The sequence below is a fragment of the Triticum aestivum genome, chromosome 7D (assembly GCF_018294505.1).
Source record: "Triticum aestivum cultivar Chinese Spring chromosome 7D, IWGSC CS RefSeq v2.1, whole genome shotgun sequence".
Taxonomy (NCBI): domain Eukaryota; kingdom Viridiplantae; phylum Streptophyta; class Magnoliopsida; order Poales; family Poaceae; genus Triticum; species Triticum aestivum.
In genome coordinates this window covers 115,159,116-115,179,215 of record NC_057814.1, presented here as the reverse complement: position 1 = coordinate 115,179,215, position 20,100 = coordinate 115,159,116, and the positions used below count along the sequence as shown (strand labels likewise).

General features: G+C 44.7%; 3 protein-coding genes and 1 pseudogene across 3 annotated transcripts; all 4 read right to left on the bottom strand.

Annotated features, from left to right (window-relative positions):
- Positions 1 to 1,983: 1,983 nt before the first annotated feature.
- LOC123170942 (F-box protein At5g07610-like) lies at positions 1,984 to 3,390 on the bottom strand. Its single transcript, XM_044588643.1, has 2 exons — positions 3,385 to 3,390; positions 1,984 to 3,153 (listed from the first exon to the last, which is right to left on the bottom strand). The coding sequence occupies exons 1-2, from the start codon at positions 3,388 to 3,390 to the stop codon at positions 1,984 to 1,986; spliced, it is 1,176 nt and encodes a 391-aa protein (XP_044444578.1).
- Positions 3,391 to 6,315: 2,925 nt separating this feature from the next.
- On the bottom strand, positions 6,316 to 8,223 carry LOC123165472 (F-box protein At5g49610). Its single transcript, XM_044583122.1, has 2 exons — positions 7,951 to 8,223; positions 6,316 to 7,870 (listed from the first exon to the last, which is right to left on the bottom strand). The coding sequence occupies exons 1-2, from the start codon at positions 8,116 to 8,118 to the stop codon at positions 6,671 to 6,673; spliced, it is 1,368 nt and encodes a 455-aa protein (XP_044439057.1). The 5' UTR covers positions 8,119 to 8,223; the 3' UTR covers positions 6,316 to 6,670.
- Positions 8,224 to 10,559: 2,336 nt separating this feature from the next.
- On the bottom strand, positions 10,560 to 12,506 carry LOC123169295 (uncharacterized). The gene is made up of 2 exons (XM_044587134.1): positions 12,211 to 12,506; positions 10,560 to 12,130 (listed from the first exon to the last, which is right to left on the bottom strand). The coding sequence occupies exons 1-2, from the start codon at positions 12,376 to 12,378 to the stop codon at positions 11,813 to 11,815; spliced, it is 486 nt and encodes a 161-aa protein (XP_044443069.1). The 5' UTR covers positions 12,379 to 12,506; the 3' UTR covers positions 10,560 to 11,812.
- Positions 12,507 to 16,286: 3,780 nt separating this feature from the next.
- On the bottom strand, positions 16,287 to 17,744 carry LOC123170941 (F-box protein At5g07610-like; annotated as a pseudogene).
- Between the last annotated feature and the right edge of the window lie 2,356 nt (positions 17,745 to 20,100).

The following is a 20,100-nucleotide window of genomic DNA, read 5'->3' as shown; positions in this document are numbered from 1 at the left end:
GCCAATGAATGGGAAAAAGAAAAGAAAATGAACAAACACACTAAAATCCATCTATATACATCCGAATCAGAAAAAAGTTAAGATAAGTATCGGGCAAATGTTTTCCTGTGAAATCTGAAAGATATAAAGCCAGTACACCGGAATCTGGTTTTCCTATTCCTGAGGACGCCAAAGGAACTTTTCTATGAAATTCCTGCCCTTCAAATTCCACCACAAATCCTGTGCTCCAAATGACCCCCAAGTTCACCATCGAATTGTCCCCTAGGAGGTCCTTCCAATCTGCGATAATCCGTCAATGCCTTAGCACCGAGAGAACAGGCAGCCTCGTGCAAATGTGATCATTTGCCTCAAAAGTCGCAAAGCTTGCAAGCTTGATCATGGGGCCAACCTCGCTCCGTCAGGCGGTCTACCATCAAAGCCCTCTTATGGAGGATGAGCCAAAATCAAAAAGTTTGTAGTTAGGCTCCGCCTTCGCTTGCCAGATCTTATTAGCCACGAAAACATGTTGGGGCACTGTCAAAGAGGATCTTCTTTGCTCAGATTTTTGCACAGGCTACTTTGATTCAAAAGAAATGCCTCACCTGAGACAGCTAATGATTACCGGCCCATCACTTTGCTCAACTGTTGCCTAAAATTGATCATAAAACTTCTGGTTAGCAGGTTATCTTAAGAATTATTCACCAGAATCGATTTGGTTTTCTCCGAGGCCATACTATCCAGGACTGTTTAGCTTGGGGCTTCGAAGACATCAATCACTGTCAGGCTTCTCAGCCCGCCATTGTTGATCCGGAGAATCCAAATACAACAGTCTAACCAGAGTTAAAGAACAGAAATAAAAAGGTTTATGGATACAGCTCAATCCAAACAAGAATTTAAAAAACACTAGAGATGCATGAGTTAGAATCATAAGCTACAAATTTGGAGGTTACTAACCCGGTATATATTAACTACAAACACACCGACTTAGTGAACTAAGTTCTCTAGTAGGTTTGTAAAGCTGCATATTGTTTGATATCACCAGTCAAAGACCATGCAGGTTTCATACTTGAAAGGAAACTAAGCCTTCTTTATACCCATTGTATATGTTGTAACATACATTGAAAAGCCAATCCAGAAGGACATAACAAATAAATCTTCCTAATGCATAAAAGCAGGGCAAATCAATATTAAAGGTTGGTGGATATAAAGTTGCATACTAAAGATATATTTGCAGGAAAAATAAACATTTCAAACATAGATAATATATTTATCTCACATTTGTCCCCATACGAGAAGTTAAAAGAGTGACATCAATAATTATTACATGAAAGCAAATAGGCCAGTTATAGATTCTTCATGGCTACGTAAGACTAATCCAAGACACATCTTCAAGAATTGGGATATACCCGACAACTGATGTTTACTAAGACACTGGAGCCATGCTAAGGGCGTGTTCGGCAGCCCACTGGTTTCTCAAATCCTTGCCTCCAAGCCCGGAGCACACCCGAACGGGTCAACTCCTGGTTATTCCAGAAAGAAGCGGGCGAATGGCACAGTGCAAATTTGCAGGATCGGTGGAGTTGGAAAAATCGAGCTCCACAAAAACGAGGAAGTTGGAGTTGAAGAGAATTACGTTGCCCTGCCACCGCCAAGTGACTCGCTCGACCAAAGCATCACGTACCGATTCACTCCATGTCGTCTCTCTTGCCGCGGGCAGTCCCTCCCCCACCAGGCCTATGGCCCAGCCCATCTTTTCCAAACCTTTTGGATTGCTTAGCCTGCTCCTGATGGGCCACAAAGGGGTGATTTCATGGGCTTCAGGCTCGCTACCTCGTTTGTCTCAAAAAAAGGCTCGCTACCTCGTCCGAGCGAGAAGTCGTGATGCCGAACGGATCGCTCAATCCGGGATCGATTGCGAGAAGCTGGCGCTGGATTTGTGGCGTCGGAGTTGAAGATTCTCTGGCCATGGAGGGCTTCCGAACACGCCCTAAGTATTGCAAGCCTTTAGTGACCATCTGATGTCCATTCCGCAAAAGACGGAGTGTAAGGCAGACCTTCCAAGAAATCTCCAGTAGCACAGATAATATGCACTTCCTGATTATCCATATCATATGACAATGCCTTCTCCTTATTGTCAGTAAGGAAAATCAAATCACATTCTGGATGAATTGCAAACATCGAGTAGTACTGATCGTTTTTGCAACAATCCCTTCCAAACAGTTCAAAGCAGTTAACATTACACTTTAGGGTCCACTGTCCACTATCATAATTCTCAAGAACCCAAATAGAGAGTTGGCAACCATCTCGACCCTCTTCCCAAACATGCAGGCGTCCATGTGACTGCCCAATGGAAGCACGACCATAGTTGTTTGGCATGCCAGGCGGCATTTCAATTTCCCCCAAGCATTCCTTTTCATGTCCACTATGACTATTGTCGACGAAGATCGAGTAGGGACTAGGGAAATGCATAATGCCATTTAGGAAGGTGCTTTCTGAATCACTAACCCAATATGCACTGCTATCATTGTGCTGACTCTGCATGAAAGCCCACCCTCCAGTTTCCGATGAGTAGATCATGGCCGCGGACAGGCCATATTCATAATATGTGTCCAGGGGCACAAACACCACAAAGCGGGATGGGGTGGCCGGGTCAAAGCTCAAGAAGTATTTGCCTAGGCGGTAATCCGAAAGGTGGTCAGGCAATTCTATAGGAGGCAACACAGTCCACTCCTGAGTTGCAGGATTGCAGACAACATAATCAAACTCCTTAGCCTCAGGCCATTTGAAACATTGCCTGGGCCCTGGATTCGGGACAGAATTCCAACTGTGTTGGCTAGGATGGCGGGATCTCCAGCATTTGCAAAGGAGAAGGCTGGTGCTGCACTGTTGGATGCTGAAAAATTTATAGCTGCTGCGTAGGAACCGGAGATTGGGGTCGACGATGGGAGGATCTTTACCGGACAAATTCTGGAAATGCCAGCCGAAATTGAAGTAGAAGAAGCCAGACAAGGTCTTGGGCGACCTCTTGCGGACATCGGGATCGGAGCAGAGGGCGAGCCATTGTTTGGACACGCACTTGAAGTGGAAGAGCGAGACGTAGGGCACCCGCGACAGGATCTCGACGAGAACGTCCTCCGGGAAGACGCTCGCTGGGGTCTCCTCCTCCTCCCCCTGCTGCTCATGGTGTCAAAGTTGCGCCGCACAGTTTTTGGGACTGCCCTCCTCGCTGTTAACCACCACTCCTCCGTGCTCCTGAAACGATCATCCGGAGCTTCATTGCCATGCAATGCAGAGAAGTTTGGATGCAGCATAATCCAGTAGCAGACTAGCAGTAAGCACTGAAGTGTTTGGCGATCTGCAGCGAGGACTGGGCATACGCCAGAAATGGGATGGTACAAGTCACACCACCATGGACACAGCTCAATCGAAACAAGAATTGCAAACACTCTAGAGATGCATGAGTTGAAGTGACGAGCTACAAACTTGAAGGTACCTTAGTACTAACTACTAGCATATTACAATAGGCTTGTAAAGTTGCACTGTTTCATAAAGGAAACTAAGCTTTCTTTACACCCTCTGTAAGTTTGTATATGCTGTAACGTACATGGAAAAGCCAATCCAGATGGATTTGCATAAGAACAAGGCAAGGTCAATTTTTGGCATTGGTGGATTGCAAATTGCATGCTTCCAGGAAATTAAACATTCCAAACATAGAATATACTAATCTCACATTTGCTCCATACAAGGAGCTAAACGAGTGACATCAATAATTATTACATGAAATCAAATACATCAAGTGACAAGGTTCATATTTATAACTAAACATTCTCACCGGAGGGTCGGTTACAAATTCTTCATGGCTAACCAACAATGCTCAAAGAACCAGAAGAACATGCACCCATAAGTGCATTTAAGACTTGTCCAACACACATCTTCAACTAGAATATTTGGCATATACCCAACAATTGATGTTTACTAAGACACTGGAACTATGTGGATTAATTAATCAATGGCTTCATAGATGCTCTACATTTTATGTTAATGTTGTTTGCAAGGTATAGAAATAGAGAGTTTTTACGGTGCATCGTACTACCTATGAAACCGAGTAGTATTGAATCATCTCAACCGTTGATTAGCGGGGTAGTTTTGTCTTTTTTTTCTTAATTAGTAAAATTCCACGCGGTGTCGGTGACCATCCTCCTGAGGCCTAGTCGTTGCCATCGCCGGTCATCAACGCGCATGTCCAACAATCGATCAGAAGAGCTAGCCTCCGTGCCATTAAGTTGGAGATCCAAGTCACCGGCCAGGCATCGAATCAACCAGCAGGCCGCGGAGCCGCCGCTGTAGCGTCCTGAGTAGTGGCGCCGTCGTCGCAGTTGTGCCTGCTTCGCTTGCGTGCAACGGCCGCAGGCGCCGCTTAATCACCGAAAAAACAATCAGCTAATCATCGACATACTAGTGCCTGCTTCGCTTGTGTGCAGCGGCCGCAGCCGCCGCTTGATCGCGGGAAAACAATCAGCTAATCATCGACGTACTAGTGCCTCATGACACTGATCAATCAACTTTTGTGCATGGTTATTTCCTTGGCAAAAATACCGTCTGGCAAGGATCCGCCGGAAAGTATTGAGACGGACCGGTTCCTGCAGTCCCGTGGGAGCAGGATAACCCGAGAAGAAAACACACGGATTTCTCAATGCGTGTAGAGTTTTGGTATTTACTTTGTAAGTCTTCCAATTTTACCCCTTAAACAAAATATACTACTCATTCTTTCTAGTAGTATCAGTAGATCTAGTCCATTAAATGACTTGAAATGGACGGCTCATATTATTTTGATGTACCGTAAAAGGTCTCTAGAAATAAAATTAGGAACTCTTGAGGAAGCTGAGCACCCATCCCAGATGCGAAACACATACACTCGTGGGGGTATATGAAATTCAAAACCCCCTTTAATTCACTACTCATGACAAAGGAGTGAAACTACAAACCTATAAATATCGTGGTAAACATTTATCATGCTTCACCTTTGATTACCTTTTGTAGATCGAACTAAAATACAAGTCGAGACAAATCTTTCTTAGAGATGCATCATGATCCATCTTGTAAATGACATCAATATAACTAATGTGGCCATCACTCATTGTGTAGGATACCCCAAACAACTTCTTTTTACGTGCAAGGCTTATCTCTGTCGATTTCATTAAGGAGTAAAAGAACAAGAAATTTATGTATGGAGATAAAACCAAAAGAAGGGCCAAAAACACACAAGCCGCCGATCACCTCATCCTGCAGTTTCTTTCGATCCATCCATCCATTCAAAGCACATACAGGAGGATTTCACAGAAAGGCCATTGCTCCGACTTAGGCCTTCAAAACCGCGCGGGGGCAATCTTCGAATCATTCAAAAAAAAAGGCATAGGCCTTCAAAGGGTTGTGAAATCAAATTCCACCTGGAATTGTCCCCTTGGAGGTCAATCCCCTCAAACACTTCGAGAGAATAGGCAGCCTCGTGCAGATCTGATCATTTATCTCAAAATCCATGTCGCGAAGCTTACAAGCTTGATCATGGGACCAACCTCGCACCGCTTGCGATCAAAGACGCCTTATGGAGGATGAGACAAGCAAAAAAAGAAGATTGTATTTAGGCTCCGTCTTTGCTTGGCAGATCTCGTTAGCCACGAAAGGTGCCACCGCACCCTCAGAATTGGAACCGGTAGGCGGAACTTGCCCGAATACTCCATCTGAACACTTAACTGCAAAGTTTGTTTAGGGATACTAGTATTGCTGTCACTGCATAAAAATGGAACCATCCTAAACAATAGTTACCACCTGCCGTTGTCCGGCATACACAAGGATAACCAGATCCAAGACTGTTCCAGTTTGACGAAAGATTGAACCAGTTTCTTTTTTACTTTACCGCAACTCTAGGAGCTGAACCGTCCCTAGGAGGGATGGCTCTCATCCTTCCAGTTTTGATCTGGAAAATCCAAATTCAACAGTCTAACCAGAATCGATGAACACAAACAAAATGGTCATGGGAGCATCTCAAACAAAACAAGAATTGGAAAGACAAGCATATGTTAACTATGACTCGATTGAACTACATTCTCCAGTGGGTGTGTAAAGCTGCAGACTGTTTGATACCATTAATGGAAAAATCATGCAAGTTTTATAAAAGGAAATTAAGCCTTCTTTATACCCTCTGCATACGCTGTAGCTTACATGGAAAAGCCAATCCAGAAGGAGATAACAAATAAATCTACCTGATGCATAAAATCAAGGCAAGATCAATAGTATTGTGGATAACAAATTGCATAATAAAGATTTGCTTGCAGGAAATTAAACATTTCAAGCATATATAATAATAATATATTGTTTGACATTTGCCCCATAGGAGCTAAAAGAGCAACATCCATAATTATTACATGGAAGCAAATAGATCAAATGACTAAGTTCATTCTTAGAACTAAACATTTCCATTGGAGGGTTGTTACAAATTCTTGATGACTAAAACATTGCTCAAAGCAAAAGAAGGGTATGCGCATGCATCTAGACACTAAAAGAAAAGAAAAAAAATACAAATTGAAGCGCATGTCTGATTTATCCATCGCACAACTTCAACTAGAAGATTCGGCATATACCTAATAGCTCATGTTTACTAAGACCCTAGTGCCATGCCAAGTATCTTAAGCATTCACTGACCATTTGATGTCCATTCCGCAAAACAGGGTATGTAAGGCAGTAGGCAGAGTGGCAGACCATTGAAGAAATCTTCAGAAGCGCAGATAACATGGACTTTCTGATTATCCATGTTGTATGATAATATCTTGTCATTTCCATCAGCAAGGAAAATCAAATTACATTCTGGATGAATTGCAAACATCGAGTAGTACTCATTGTTTTTGCAACAATCCCTTCCAAACAGTTTAAAACAGTTAATGGTACACTTTAGGGTCCACTGTCCACTGTCATAATTCTCAAGAACCCAAATAGAGAGTTGGCAACCCTCTTTATTCTCTTCCCAAACATGCAGGCGTCCCTGTGACTGCCCAATGGAAGCACGGCCATAGTTGTTTGGCATGCGAGGTGGCATTTCAATTTTCTTCCAAGCATTCGTTTTCATTTCCACTGTGACTATTGACGAAGATGAAGTGGGGAAATGCATAATGCCATTTAGGAAGGTGCTTTCTGAATCACTAACCAAATATGTAGTGCAATCAAGCTGACTCTGCATGGAAGTCCACCCTCCAGTTTCCGATGAGTAGATCATGGCTGCGGACAGGCCATATGCATAATATGTGTCCAGGGGCACAAACACCACAAAGCGGGACGGGGTGGCCGGGGCAAAGCTCAAGAAGTATTTGCCTAGGCTGAAACGCGAAAGGTCGTCAGGCAATTCTATAGGAGGCAACACAGTCCACTGCTGAGTAGCAGGATTGCAGACAACATAATCAAACTCCTTAGCCTCGGGCCATTTGAAACATTGCCCGGGCTCTGGATTCGGGACGAAATTCCAACTGCGTTGCCTAGGATGGCACGATTTCCAGCATTTGCAAAGGAGAAGGCTGGTGCTGCATTGCCTGATGCTGAAAAATTTATAGCTGCCGCGTAGGAAACAGAGATTGGAGTCGACGATGGGAGGACTTTCCCCGGACAAATTCTGGAAACGCCAACCGGCACTGAAGTAGAAGAAGCCAGACAAGGTCTGCGGCGACCTCTTGCGAATTTCGGGGGCAGAGCAGAGGGCGAGCCATTGTTTGGACACGCACTTGAAGTGGAAGAGCGAGACGTAGGGCACCCGCGACAGGATCTCGACGAGAACGTCCTCCGGGAAGAAGCTCGCCGGGGTCTCCTCCTCTCCCTGTTGCTCATCCTCCCGCCCCATCTTCTTGTTCTAAAGATGCGGTAAAGACATTTCATTTAGGTCACGGATCGATTTCACGGATCAAAGAACAGAAGACGCGAGGAACTCACCTGAGAGGCGACGGGAGTGACGGCGAGGTAAGGCAGCAACGGCGTCGGCGGCGAGCGGGATGCGGCCTCCTCGTCGCGGGACTCGTGGCCAGTCGCCGTTGGGAGGTCCTGCTCCCCGAATCTTAGTTCGCCCGTTCCTCCTCCTCCTCCTCCTCCTCCAGGAGGCATTGCGGCTCGGCTCGTCGAGCGTGGTCGCCGGCAGGCCGCACAAGTCGTCTGGTGAGGAGCTAGGGTTTGGCCAGGGGAACGGAGCAAAGGAGCGGCGGCGACGTTGGACTTGTGTCGTCACTGGTTGGTTGGGCTCGATTAAGAAAGAGCCGTGGACTTGCTTGGTTGGCCCAATTGAGCCCGTCATACATATGCAGACTTGTTTGGGCAGATGCTTATTATTATTCCCTAAAAAGAAGAGGTATTTTTTTTTTCTAATTACGAATCTCATGTCATGTTGTTGGCAAACTTGCATGATCAAAACGGCGTCATGAAACCCGCAAACTCTTTAATTCTTGAGCCGCTTTCGAGCGTAATATATTCTGATCATGCCGTCCCCTTGATACCAAACTAAAATTTTAATCTCTCTGAGGCCCTAAAAGTGAAATGAGTCAACCGATGGTGTGGTGTAATTGTACATGATACTAGCTAATTGCCCGTGCATTGCAACGGGGCAAGCACATTTTACTGGTTCCACATCGCTGTGTCCAACATAAATCTTACACCCATCGATTTTGGTAATGATTTGAGCATGAGTAGGAAAGACAAAAATAATAATTTTGTTGAGGTTTTGAAAAGATTTGATTTAATTTGAGATGTGTAGGGGATGACGAGATTTTATTTATTTAGTTGAGGTTTTGATAATATTTAATTTGATTCGGTTGAGTTAATGTAGTGCGTGGGGAGGAGGGGTCAAGGGAAGGAAGGGGAGTTGGACGTATGAATGCATCCCCAACTCCGCTTCAATAGTAGAGATTGTAGATGGTGGTGGTGGTGGTGGATGGAGGAGGGCAATCCACACCCATGAAAAAGAAGAGGGACGAAATCTACACTTACGAGGACCGATATGGCTCCAAAACTAAGTCGTGTTGCGCCATGCCATGCCATATTAGAACTAGTGTTGACCCATTAATTTTACTTGGTATTGGGGCGCACAAGTGAGAGGCCAAATTCGTCTGAACCGGAGAACTGAGGCCTGAGGGTGATCGGTTGTGTGTCGGTGGACGGCATGCGTTGGTAGATCATGGTTATAGGATTCTCAGATTATGTGCTATTGGAACTCTGCCTGGTAGCTCTGCCTTTCTGATCTTTCCAAGGTGCAGCAGGTTGAATTCGGCTGTGCGTATATGCAACTGAAGGAGCGAAATTTACGCAAAATTAGTTCTTTGCTTCAAGGAAAAAAGTTGACAATCTCCAGAGCATGTGCTAGTTATAAACTTATAATCATGAACTAGAAGCTGTCTTTTCTTTAAGCTCTAGTAGCAGTTTGATTCTCTCATCTGGATCATGTACTTCATGAAACCACTGACCATATGCAAAATATTCCCAGCTCGTAATTGCTCAGGTGCACTATATACATGCACCGCTAGTGCCAGACTCAATTGGTGGCATCAGTATTCAGTACTCCCTCCGTTCGGAATCAATCGTCCATAAAATGAATGTATCTAGATGTATTTTAGTTGTAGATACATTCATTTTTGTGACAAGTAATTCCGATTCATTTTTGTGACAAGTAATTCCGAACGGAGGGAGTAGCTGGCAATTTTGCTGATTTAGAGACATAGTGACCAAATTGACTATTTTGCAAAATAAGAGCTCATTGACAATTTTAGATACAAATCTCCCAACACCATTTCATTAGGAGACAATTTTAGATACAAATCTCCCAACACCATTTCATTAGGAGAACCGGCACATCAAAGATCAAAGCAACAACATACACGTTCTTCCAGTGAAGCGAATATCCTGCATTATTTACAGGTACAGCTGGACATATATGCCACCGTCTCACATCATTTAGTCGCAGCAGCTCAATTTGAATAATATGCGCAACACCTCAGCTCTGACTGATGTCAAGAAATATTAGTCTCCCAGTATCCCCTAAAATTCAGATGTATATATAGCCCACCCACGCTTTTGTTCTTAAGCTTCATTGGCGGGTAGAACGTAGAAGGTTTCCAGCCCCCATTCAGGAGGACGGAGCTTCATTGCCAGGCAATGCAAAGAAGTTCAGATGCAACATAATTCCAGTAGTAGGCTAGCAGTAAGCACTGAAGTGTTTGGCGGTCTGCAGCGAGGACTGGGCATGGGAGGGTACAATTCACACCACCATGGAGGCATGGATACAGCTCAATCGAAACAAGAATTGGAAACACAACATATGTAACTATGACTCGATTGAACTAAATTCTCCAGTGGGTGTGTAAAGCTGCAGACTGTTTGATACCATCAATGGAAAAACCATGCAAGCTTTATAAAGGAAATTAAGCCTTCTTTATACCCTCCGCATATGTTGTAGCTTACACGGAAGAGCCAATCCAGAAAGAGATAACAAATAAATCAACCTAGTGATTAAAAACAGGGCAAGATCAATATTTAGCAATGGTGGGTAGCAAATTGCATAATAAAGATTTGCTTGCAGGAAATTAAACATTTCAAGCATATATAATATATTGTTTCACATTTGCCCCATAGGGAAGCTGAAAGAGCGACATCTATAATTATTACATGGAAGCAAATAGATCAAATGACTAAGTTCATTCTTACAGCTAAACATTCCCATTGGAGGGTTGGTTACAAATTCTTCATGGCTACATCATTGCTCAAAGAAAAAGAAGGGTATGCACCTAGACACTAAAAGAAAAGAAAAAATACAAATTGAAGCGCATGTCTGATTTATCCATCACACAGCTTCAACTAGAAGATTCGGCATATACCCCACAGCTCATCTTTACTAAGACACTAGTGCCGTACCAGGTATGTTAAGCATTCACTGACCATTTGATGCCCATTCCGCAAAACAGGGTACGTAAGGCAGTAGGGGGAGTGGCAGACCTTTGAAGAAATCTTCAGAAGCGCAGATAACATGGACTTTCTGATTATCCATGTTGTATGATAATATCTTGTCATTTCCATCAGTAAAGAAAATCAAATTACATTCTGGATGAATTGCAAACATCGAGTAGTACTCATCATTTTTGCAACAATCCCTTCCAAGCAGTTCAAAACAGTTAATGGTACACTTTAGGGTCCACTGTCCACTGTCATAATTCTCAAGAACCCAAATAGAGAGTTGGCAACCATCTTGATCCTCTTCCCAAACATGCAGGCGTCCCTGTGACTGCCCAATGGAAGCACCGCCATAGTTGTTTGGCAAGCCAGGTGGCATTTTAATTCTCCTCCAAGCATTCCTTTCCATGTCCACTGTGACAATTGATGAAGATCGAGTAGGGAAATGCATAATGCCATTTAGGAGGGTGCTTTCTAAATCACCGACCTGATATGTACGGCCACCATTGCACTGACTCTGCATGGAAGTCCACCCTCCAGTTTCCGATGAGTAGATCATGGCCGCGGACAGGCCATATTCATAATATGTGTCCAGGGGCACAAAAACCACAAAGCGGGAAGGAGTGGCCGGGTCAAAACCCAGAAAGTATTTGCCTAGGCTGAAACGCGAAAGGCCATCAGGCAATTCTATAGGAGGCAACACAGTCCACTGATGAGTAGCAGGATTGCAGACAACATAATCGAACTCCTTAGCCTCAGGCCAGTTAAAACATTGCCCCGGCCCTGGATTCGGGACAAAATTCCAACCGTATTGCCTAGGACGGCGGGATGTCCAGCATTTGCAAAGGAGAAGGTTGGCGCTGCACTATTGGATGCTGAAATACTTATAGCTGCCGCGTAAGAAACGGAGATTGGGGTCGACGATGGGAGGATCTTTCCCAGACAAATTCTGGAAACGCCAACCGGCACTGAAGTAGAAGAAGCCAGACAAGGTCTGCGGCGACCTCTTGCGAATTTCGGGGGCAGAACAGAGGGCGAGCCATTGTTTGGACACGCACTTGAAGTGGAAGAGCGAGATGTAGGGCACCCGAGAAAGGATCTCGACGAGAACGTCCTCCGGGAAGCTCGCCGGGGGCTCCTCCTCCTCCCCCTGCTGCTCATCCTCCCGCCTCATCTTCTTGTTCTAAAGATGTGGTAAAGACATTTCATTTAGGTCACGGATCGATTTCACGGATCGAAGAATACAAGAGGCGAGGAACACACCTGAGAGGCGACCGGAGTGGCGGCGAGGTAAGGCCGCAACGGCGTCGGCGGCGAGCGGGATGCGGCCTCCTCGTCGCGGCACTCGTGGCCAGTCGCCGGCGGGTGGTCCTGCTCCCCGATTCTTTGTTCGCCCGTTCGTCCTCCTTCTCCTCCTCCTCCTGGAGGCATTGCGGCTCGGCTCGTTGAGCGTGGCCGCCGACAGGTCGTGAGGTGGAGCGAGGGTTTGGCAAGGGGAATGGAGCAGAGCGGCGGCGGCGGCGTTGGACTTGTGTCGTCGTCACTGGTTGGTTTTTACTTGGGCTCGATTGTGAGAAGAAAGAGCCGTGGACTTGCTTGGTCGGCCCAATTGAGCCCGTCATATGGAGACTTGTTTGGGCAGATGCTTACAAATCCCTAAAAAAAGAAGAGGTAAAAAAAAGATGCTATTTACGAATCTCATGTCATGTTGTTGGCAAACTCGCATGATCAAAATGGCGTCATGAAAACCGCAAACTCTTTAATTCTTGAGCCACCTTTGAGCGTAAAATATTCCGATCACGACGTCCCCTTGATACCAAACTAGTACAATTTTAATATCTCTGAGGTCCTACAAGTGAAATGAGTCAATCGATGATGTGGTGTAATTGTACATGATACTAGCTAATTGTCCGTGCATTGCAACGGGGCCTGCACATTCTACTGGTTCAACATCAATCGTGTCCGACATAAATCTTACACACATCATATTCTGGATTTTGATATGATTTGGTTTGAGTATGAGTAGGAAAGACAAAAATAATAATTTTATTGAGGTTTTGAAAAGATTTGATTTAATTTGGGTATGGGTAGGGAAAGATAATATTTTATTTATTTATTTAGTGGAGGTTTTGGTAATATTTAATTTGATTCGATTGAGTTAATGTAGAGCGTGGGGAGGAGGGGTCAATTGAAGGGGGAGTTGGACGTACGTACCAATGCATCCCCAACTCCGCTTTTAGTAGAGATTGTAGATGGTGGTGGTGGTGGTGGATGGAGGAAGGCAATTCACATCATGAAAAATAAGAGGGACGAAATCTACACTTACGGGGACCGATATGGCTACAAAACTAAGTCGTGTTGCGCCATGCCATGTGATAATAGAACTAGTGTCGACCCATTTGACTGTTATGGGGGATTAATTTTACCTGGTATTGGGGCACACAAGTGAGAGGCCAAATTCGGCCGAACCGGAGAGTTGAGGGTGATCGGTTGTGTGTCAGGAAAATGAGGAGGTGGACGGCATGCGTTGGTAGATGGTTATAGGATTCTCAGACTATGTGCTATTGGAACTCTGCCTGATAGCTCCGCCCTTCTGATCTTCCCAAGGTGCAGCAGGTTCAGTTTGGCCGTGCGTATATGCAACTGACGGAGCGAAATTTACGCAAATTAGTTCTTTGCTTTGCTTTAAGGAAAAAGTTGTCAATCTTCAGTGAATGTGCTAGTTATAAACTAGAAGCTGTCTTTTCTTTCAGCTCTAGTAGTAGTTTGGTTCTCTCATCTGGATCATGTACTTCGTGAAACCATTAACCATATGCAAAATCTTCCCGGCTCGTAGTTGCTCAGGTGCACTATATAAGAGCTCGTAGTTGCATATTTAGAGACATAGCGATCAAATTGACTATTTTGTGAGGTAAGAGATTGGTTATTTTACAAAATAAGAGCTCATCGACAGATTTACATACACGTCACACAACACCATTTCATAAAATTCAGATATATATATAGCCCACCCACGCTTTTGCACTTAAGCTTCATTGGCGGGAAGAAGGTTTCAGGGACCATTCAGGAGAACGGAGCTTCATGCCGGGTGATGCAAAGAAGTTCGGATGCAGCATAATTCCAGTAGCAGACTAGCAGTAAGCACTGTTCCAGCAAAGAAATGTTTGGCGATCTGCAGCGAGGACTGGGGATACGCCAGAAATGGGAAGATACAATTCACACCACCATGGATGCAGCTCAATCGAAACAAGAATTGCATACACACTAGAGGTGCATGAGTTAAAGTGACGAGCTACAAATTTGAAGCTACCTTAGTACGTAGCATATGACAGTAGGCTTGTAAAGCAGTAGACTGTTTGGTACCATCAATGGAGGACTATGCAAGTTTCATAAAGGAAACCAAGCTTTCTTTACACCCTCTGTAAGTCTGTATATGCTGTAACGTACATGGAAAAGCCAATCCAGATGGAGTTGCATAAAAACAAGGCAAGATCAATTTTTAGCATTGGACCATTGGTGGATAGCAAATTGCATACTAAAGATATGCTTCCAGGAAATTAAACATTCCAAACACAGAATATATTATCTCGCATTTCTTCCATACGAGGAGCTAAAAGAGTGACATCAATAATTATTACATGAAAGCAAATACATCAAGAGACTAGGTTCATTTCTTATAACTCAACATTCTCATCGGGGGGTCAGTTATAAATTCTTCATGGCTAACCAACATTGCTCAAAGAACCAGAACAACATGCACCCATAAGTGCATTTAAGGCTTATCCAACACACATCTTCAACTAGAATATTCACTAGTAGAAAAAGGGCCTTTAGTCCTGGTTCCCGAACCGGGACTAAAGGCCCTCCACATGGCCGCTGCCTGGAGGTCCACCTTTAGTCCCGGTTGGTAACACCAACCGGTACTAAAGGAAATTTTATGATTTTTTTTGAAAAAAAAATTTGAAATTTTTTTGATTTTCAAATTTCTGAATTATTTTAACCTCTAATCTCTAATCACCCCTCATCACTGCTCAATTTAACCTCTAATCTCTAATCACCCCTCATCATTTCAAATCATCTAACTTTTCGGACGGTCACCCATCCTCTCACTACTCCAGCTTGAGCACACTTAATTTCCGGGTTCTATTCTCCCTCGTTTCCAAGTCTGCACTTATTGTTTTTCTGACAATAGTAAGATGTCAATCCTATTAACCCTCAGGAATTTAGCTTGAGCATGAAGTCACACATTTCACTGTTTGAGTTTGAAACTATTGTTTAAAAAACAATAATTATTTAGTAACACTAATATTTCTTGAATAAGTAGTTTGACCATAGTTTGACCACAGTTTGACCATAGTTTGACCAAAATTCAAAAAAACTGAAATAATTATTTAGTAACACTAATATTTCTTGAATAATTAGTTTGACCATTGTTTGACCACAGTTTGACCAGATTTGACCAAAATTCAAAAAAACTGAAATAATTATTTAGTAACACTAATATTCTTGAATAACTATTTAGTAACACTAATACTTCTTGAATAAGTAGTTTGACCATAGTTTGACCAGATTTAACAAAAATAAAAAAAAACAGAAATTTGAGCATAACTTTTTTTCCTTTTAGAATTTGAGGATTCTAAAAATTTGCAAACAGGCCATGGGCTGTCAAAATCGGATGCAGATTTTCGTGCTGAACATTTTGATATATTATACGTTTTTTTCTGACATCGTATGCAAAAGTTATAGCCGTTTTACATTTTCCCTACACTTTTTGCAAAACATGTCCAAATTTAAGTTTTTAAATTTTCCTAACTAGTACATGTAGTAACATAACTACATCTGGAAGGATTTTAATTTTTGAAGTTTTTATCATTTTCTTTTGCTTTTTACAAAACTGAAAACGCGATCCACGCGCGGGGGGGGGGGGGGGGTGGGGTTAGAGTTTGAAAATGGGACCTTTAGTACCGGTTCGTGGCATGAACCGGTACTAATGCCTCAAACCCCATTAGTACCGGTTGGTGGCTCGAACCGGGACTAAAGGTCTAACCTTTAGTACCGGTTGGTGCCACAAACCGGTACTAATGGGCATCGCACCCTTTAGTCCCGGTTCGTGGCACCAACCGGGACTAAAGGTCCCATTTGAACCGGGACTAATGCATGTACGGTGCCCTAGCCGCTCGAACCGGGACTAATGCTCACATTAGTCCCGGTTCATAATGCAACCGGGATTAATGCTCTTTTCTGGCCGAACCAAAGCCCTGTTTTCTACTAGTGATTTGGCATATACCCAATAATTGATGTTTACTAAGACACTGGAGCCATGCTAAATGTGTGAACCTTCACTGACCATCTGAAGTCCATTCCGCAAAACAGGGAGTGTAGGGTAGACCTTTTGACAATTTTACAGAAGTGCATATGACTTTCTGATTATCCATGTTGTATGATAGTATCTTCTCCCTACCGTCAGTCAGGAAAATCAAATTACATTCTGGATGAATTGCAAACATTGAGTAGGACTTACCGTTTTCGAGACGATCCCTTCCGAACAGTTCAAAACAATTAACTACCCACTTTAGGGTCCACTGACCACTATCATAATTCTCAAGAACCCAAACAGAGAGTTGACCATCATATCGATTCTCTATATGCCAAGCATACAAGTGTCCCTGAGACTGCCCAATGAAAGCACGAACATAGTTGTTTGTCATGCCAGGTGGCATTTTAATTTCCCTCCAAGCATTCCTTTTCATGTCCAATGTGACTATCGAATCATAAGCAGGGAAATGCAGAGTGCCATTCAACAAGGTGCTATGCCTTCTTCCAAAATTACTAACAGGATTTACACCAACATCATCACGCTGACTCTGCATGGAAGTCCATCCTCTAGTTTCCGATGAGTAGATCATTTTCGTGGACATGCCATAATTTGTGTCCAGGCGCACAAACACAACGAAGCGGGACGGGGTGGCCGGGTCAAAACCCAAGATGTACTTGCCTGGGCGGGAACACGAAAGGTGGCCGGGCAACTCTATAGGAGGCAACACAGTCCACTCCCGAGTAGCAGGATTGTAGACAACATAATCGAATTCCGCAACCTCGGGCCATCTAACAAATAGCCACGGATCTAGATCTATGCGATGATTCCAACCGCAGTCCCTAGGAGGGCGTGATATCCAGCATTGGCAGAGGAGAAGGCTGGTGCTGCATTGTGTGACGGCGAAATGTTTATATGTGCTGCCCAAGAAAGGGAGATCGTCGAGGTCGACCATGGGAGCACCTTTCCCAGACGAATTCTGGAAACGCCAACCAGGGCGCATTGTCTTCCGACCGTGATCGAAGTAGAAGAAGCCAGACAAGGTCTGCGGTGACCTCTTGCGGATGTCGGAATCGGAGCAGAGGGCGAGCCACTCCTTGGACACGCACTTGAAGCGGCACAGCGACCTGTAGGGCACCCGCGACAGGATGTCGATGAGAATGTCCTCCGGGAAGCTCGCCGTGGGCTTCTGCTGCTCCTCCTCCTCCTCCTCCTCCTGCACATGCTTATGTTTCTTCTTCTGCTCCTTCTAAAATTGGTGGCGACAGTTCATTCAGGTTCCCAGTGCCATCTCATAGACGTGTAAGATTGGAAGGAGGATGGGAGCAAACCTCAGACGCTGGGAAATTACGGCGAGGCTAGGCGGCAACGGTAACGGCGGCCGGGGTGAAGAACGGGATGAGTTCTCGTCGTCCCCGCCTCAGTGGGCGGTCGCCGGTTCCCCGTGCCCGTGCCCGCCCCTGCCTCTTCCTCCTGGCGGCATTGCCACCTCCGGTTCGGCACCCTCGGCAGGGGACCGTCACTGGCCGGCGGCACAGTTCGCGTCGTCGAGGGTTTGTGAAGGGGAACGGACGAGCGGCGGCGGGTTGGTTCGTCGTCAATACCTCATGAGAAGAATGGAATCGTTAAACGGGCTGTGCTGGTGAGTTCGGCCCAAATAGTTAGTTCTAATATGTTCTGAGCCCGCCCTTCAAGTGTTACTTGAAGTTCTGAGATGTCTCAAAAAAAAACTTAAGTTTTGAGACACCCTTAAAAAATTAGAACCTTTGAGATGAAAAAATAAAGGCGGCTGCGGAAATCAGTCAGGTCACGAGTCGTCTGATCCCGTGCTGTGTGGCCGTCGGAAGGGTCAACGCAGCATCCTCGCGTTAGGCCCCTCTCGTCATTCTTCCAAAACACAACGCTCATCCCTGCTTCGTCCTTTCTCTCCCACGCGTCGTCGCTCTGCCAGGCTCGTCGGTCATTGCTCACAACCATAGCTTCCTGTCGCACCTTGTTGTTCTGTTGCAACACAATGGAACTGCGGTAAAGGGCATTGAAGTGGCGGCGCCGCAGCATCGCTTGCAGCATCGGCCGTGCTGCGACAATAGGGGGTGGGGGTGGGGGAGCGGGTGTAAGTGCATCTAGTGCCCCTTAGTCATTTTGGTGTATTGAAGACTCATAGGTTAAGGGACTGATGCGTTTGTGAGTGTACACAGGTCTATAAGTCTATGAGGAGTTTGATATTTACAGAGAAAGTCGACCCCTAAAAATGAATATCTTCGACTGAAGATTTTGGATTTCTGAAGACTTTCTGAAGACTTTGAAAGTGAAGAAATTGGTGTGACCTTGAAGATTTAGGTATCCATTCGAGGAACATGAAGCGTGAAGACTTTTGTTTTGTAGTTTCATTTTCTCTTTCTTGAGTCATAGGAAACACCGTACTGTTAAAGGGGGTCGAGGAAATACTAAGGAAAATTTCCATGTGATGCTCAACTCAAAATCCTACACCTACCAATCCCTTCGAGTGAAGCCATTGGAAATCTCATACAGTTCAGTCAATTTCTTCAGTGACAGAGACGAAGTTCTTCTCGTCGCTGAGGAATTTGTTCTGACTGAGGAGTTAGGAATTCGCCAGTGCGGATTGCCTACACAGTGAGGAACATGATAGCCCTGAGGAATTTGATACTCAAATTTCCGACCATTGCTGTGCTCCGCGCCAGCTGCCCCAAAATATCTACCCACCTAACGGTCATATCATTGAAGGGCATTTATGTCTTATCATGTCGGGCTGCTCCCTAGGCTATAAATAGCCGCCTCCTACAACCACTAGCTAGTTGGCTGCTCCGAGAGAAACTGACACTTGTCATTTGAGAGCAACCCATCCTCCGAGGACTTTGAGCGAAAATCATCAAGTGAGGAAACCCAAACCCAAACACCTACAAACCCAAAGTGATTGAGCATCACTGAAGAGATTGATCCTGCGTGGATCCGATGCTTGTTACCTTTGAAGACTGTGCTTCTTCCAGACGGTTAGGCGTCATGGTCTAGAGCATCGAAGAGGAATTGTGGATCGCCGAGTGACCGAGTCTGTGAAGGTTTGGCAGTCACCTGAAGACTTACCACGAGTGATTGGGCGAGGTCTATGTGACCTTAGCTCCAGGAGAATACGGTGAGGACTGTGTGTCCGGGACTGTGTGTCCTCAGGTTTAAATACCTAGCCGCTCCAACCAGACGTACAACTGAGACAACAGTTGGAACTGGTCTACCAAATCATTGTCTTCACCAAGCTTACTGGTTCTAGTTCCTCAACTCTTTCATTTCCTCATAACTGTGTTGTACACTTGTTCTTATCTGTGTTTGAATACTTTGACTGAAGACTTTCTCAATTTCCTCAGTTCAAATTCTCCAGTCTGTTTGTGTTCATCCTGTATTATCCTGTGTTTACGCTTTCTATACTCTGTGCTTGTCTTCATTTCATCGTGATGACCATGCTTATGTTCTGTTATGTTTACTTTTGAGTACTTATTCCGCTGCAAGTAGTTCTTCGCTAAGGAATTTCCTCACCCGCAAATTTCTCAGTGAAGAATTCATAAAAATCGCCTATTCACCCCCCTCTAGTCGATATAACGCACTTCCAATTGGTATGAGAGCAAGGTACTCCCTTGTTCTGTGTGATTTTGGTTTAACCGCCTGGAGTTTTAGTTATGTCAACCGCAGGTATGATCAAGGTCTCTGCTGGGTGTCCTACCTTCGATGGGACGGACTACCCCTACTGGAAGAATAAGATGTGAATGCATCTTGAGGCAATTGATAACGATCTCTGGTATGTTGTGGAAAATGGTGTTCCCTCAGTCACA

Coding starts and splice junctions, on each gene's coding strand:
- LOC123169295 (XM_044587134.1), bottom strand. CDS start 12,378: ATGCCTCCAGGAGGAGGAGGAGAAGGAGGACGAACGGGCGAACAAAGA. Junction 12,131..12,210: donor CCACTCCGGTCGCCTCTCAG/GTGTGTTCCTCG, acceptor CCACATCTTTAG/AACAAGAAGATGAGGCGGGA.
- LOC123165472 (XM_044583122.1), bottom strand. CDS start 8,118: ATGCCTCCTGGAGGAGGAGGAGGAGGAGGAGGAACGGGCGAACTAAGA. Junction 7,871..7,950: donor TCACTCCCGTCGCCTCTCAG/GTGAGTTCCTCG, acceptor CCGCATCTTTAG/AACAAGAAGATGGGGCGGGA.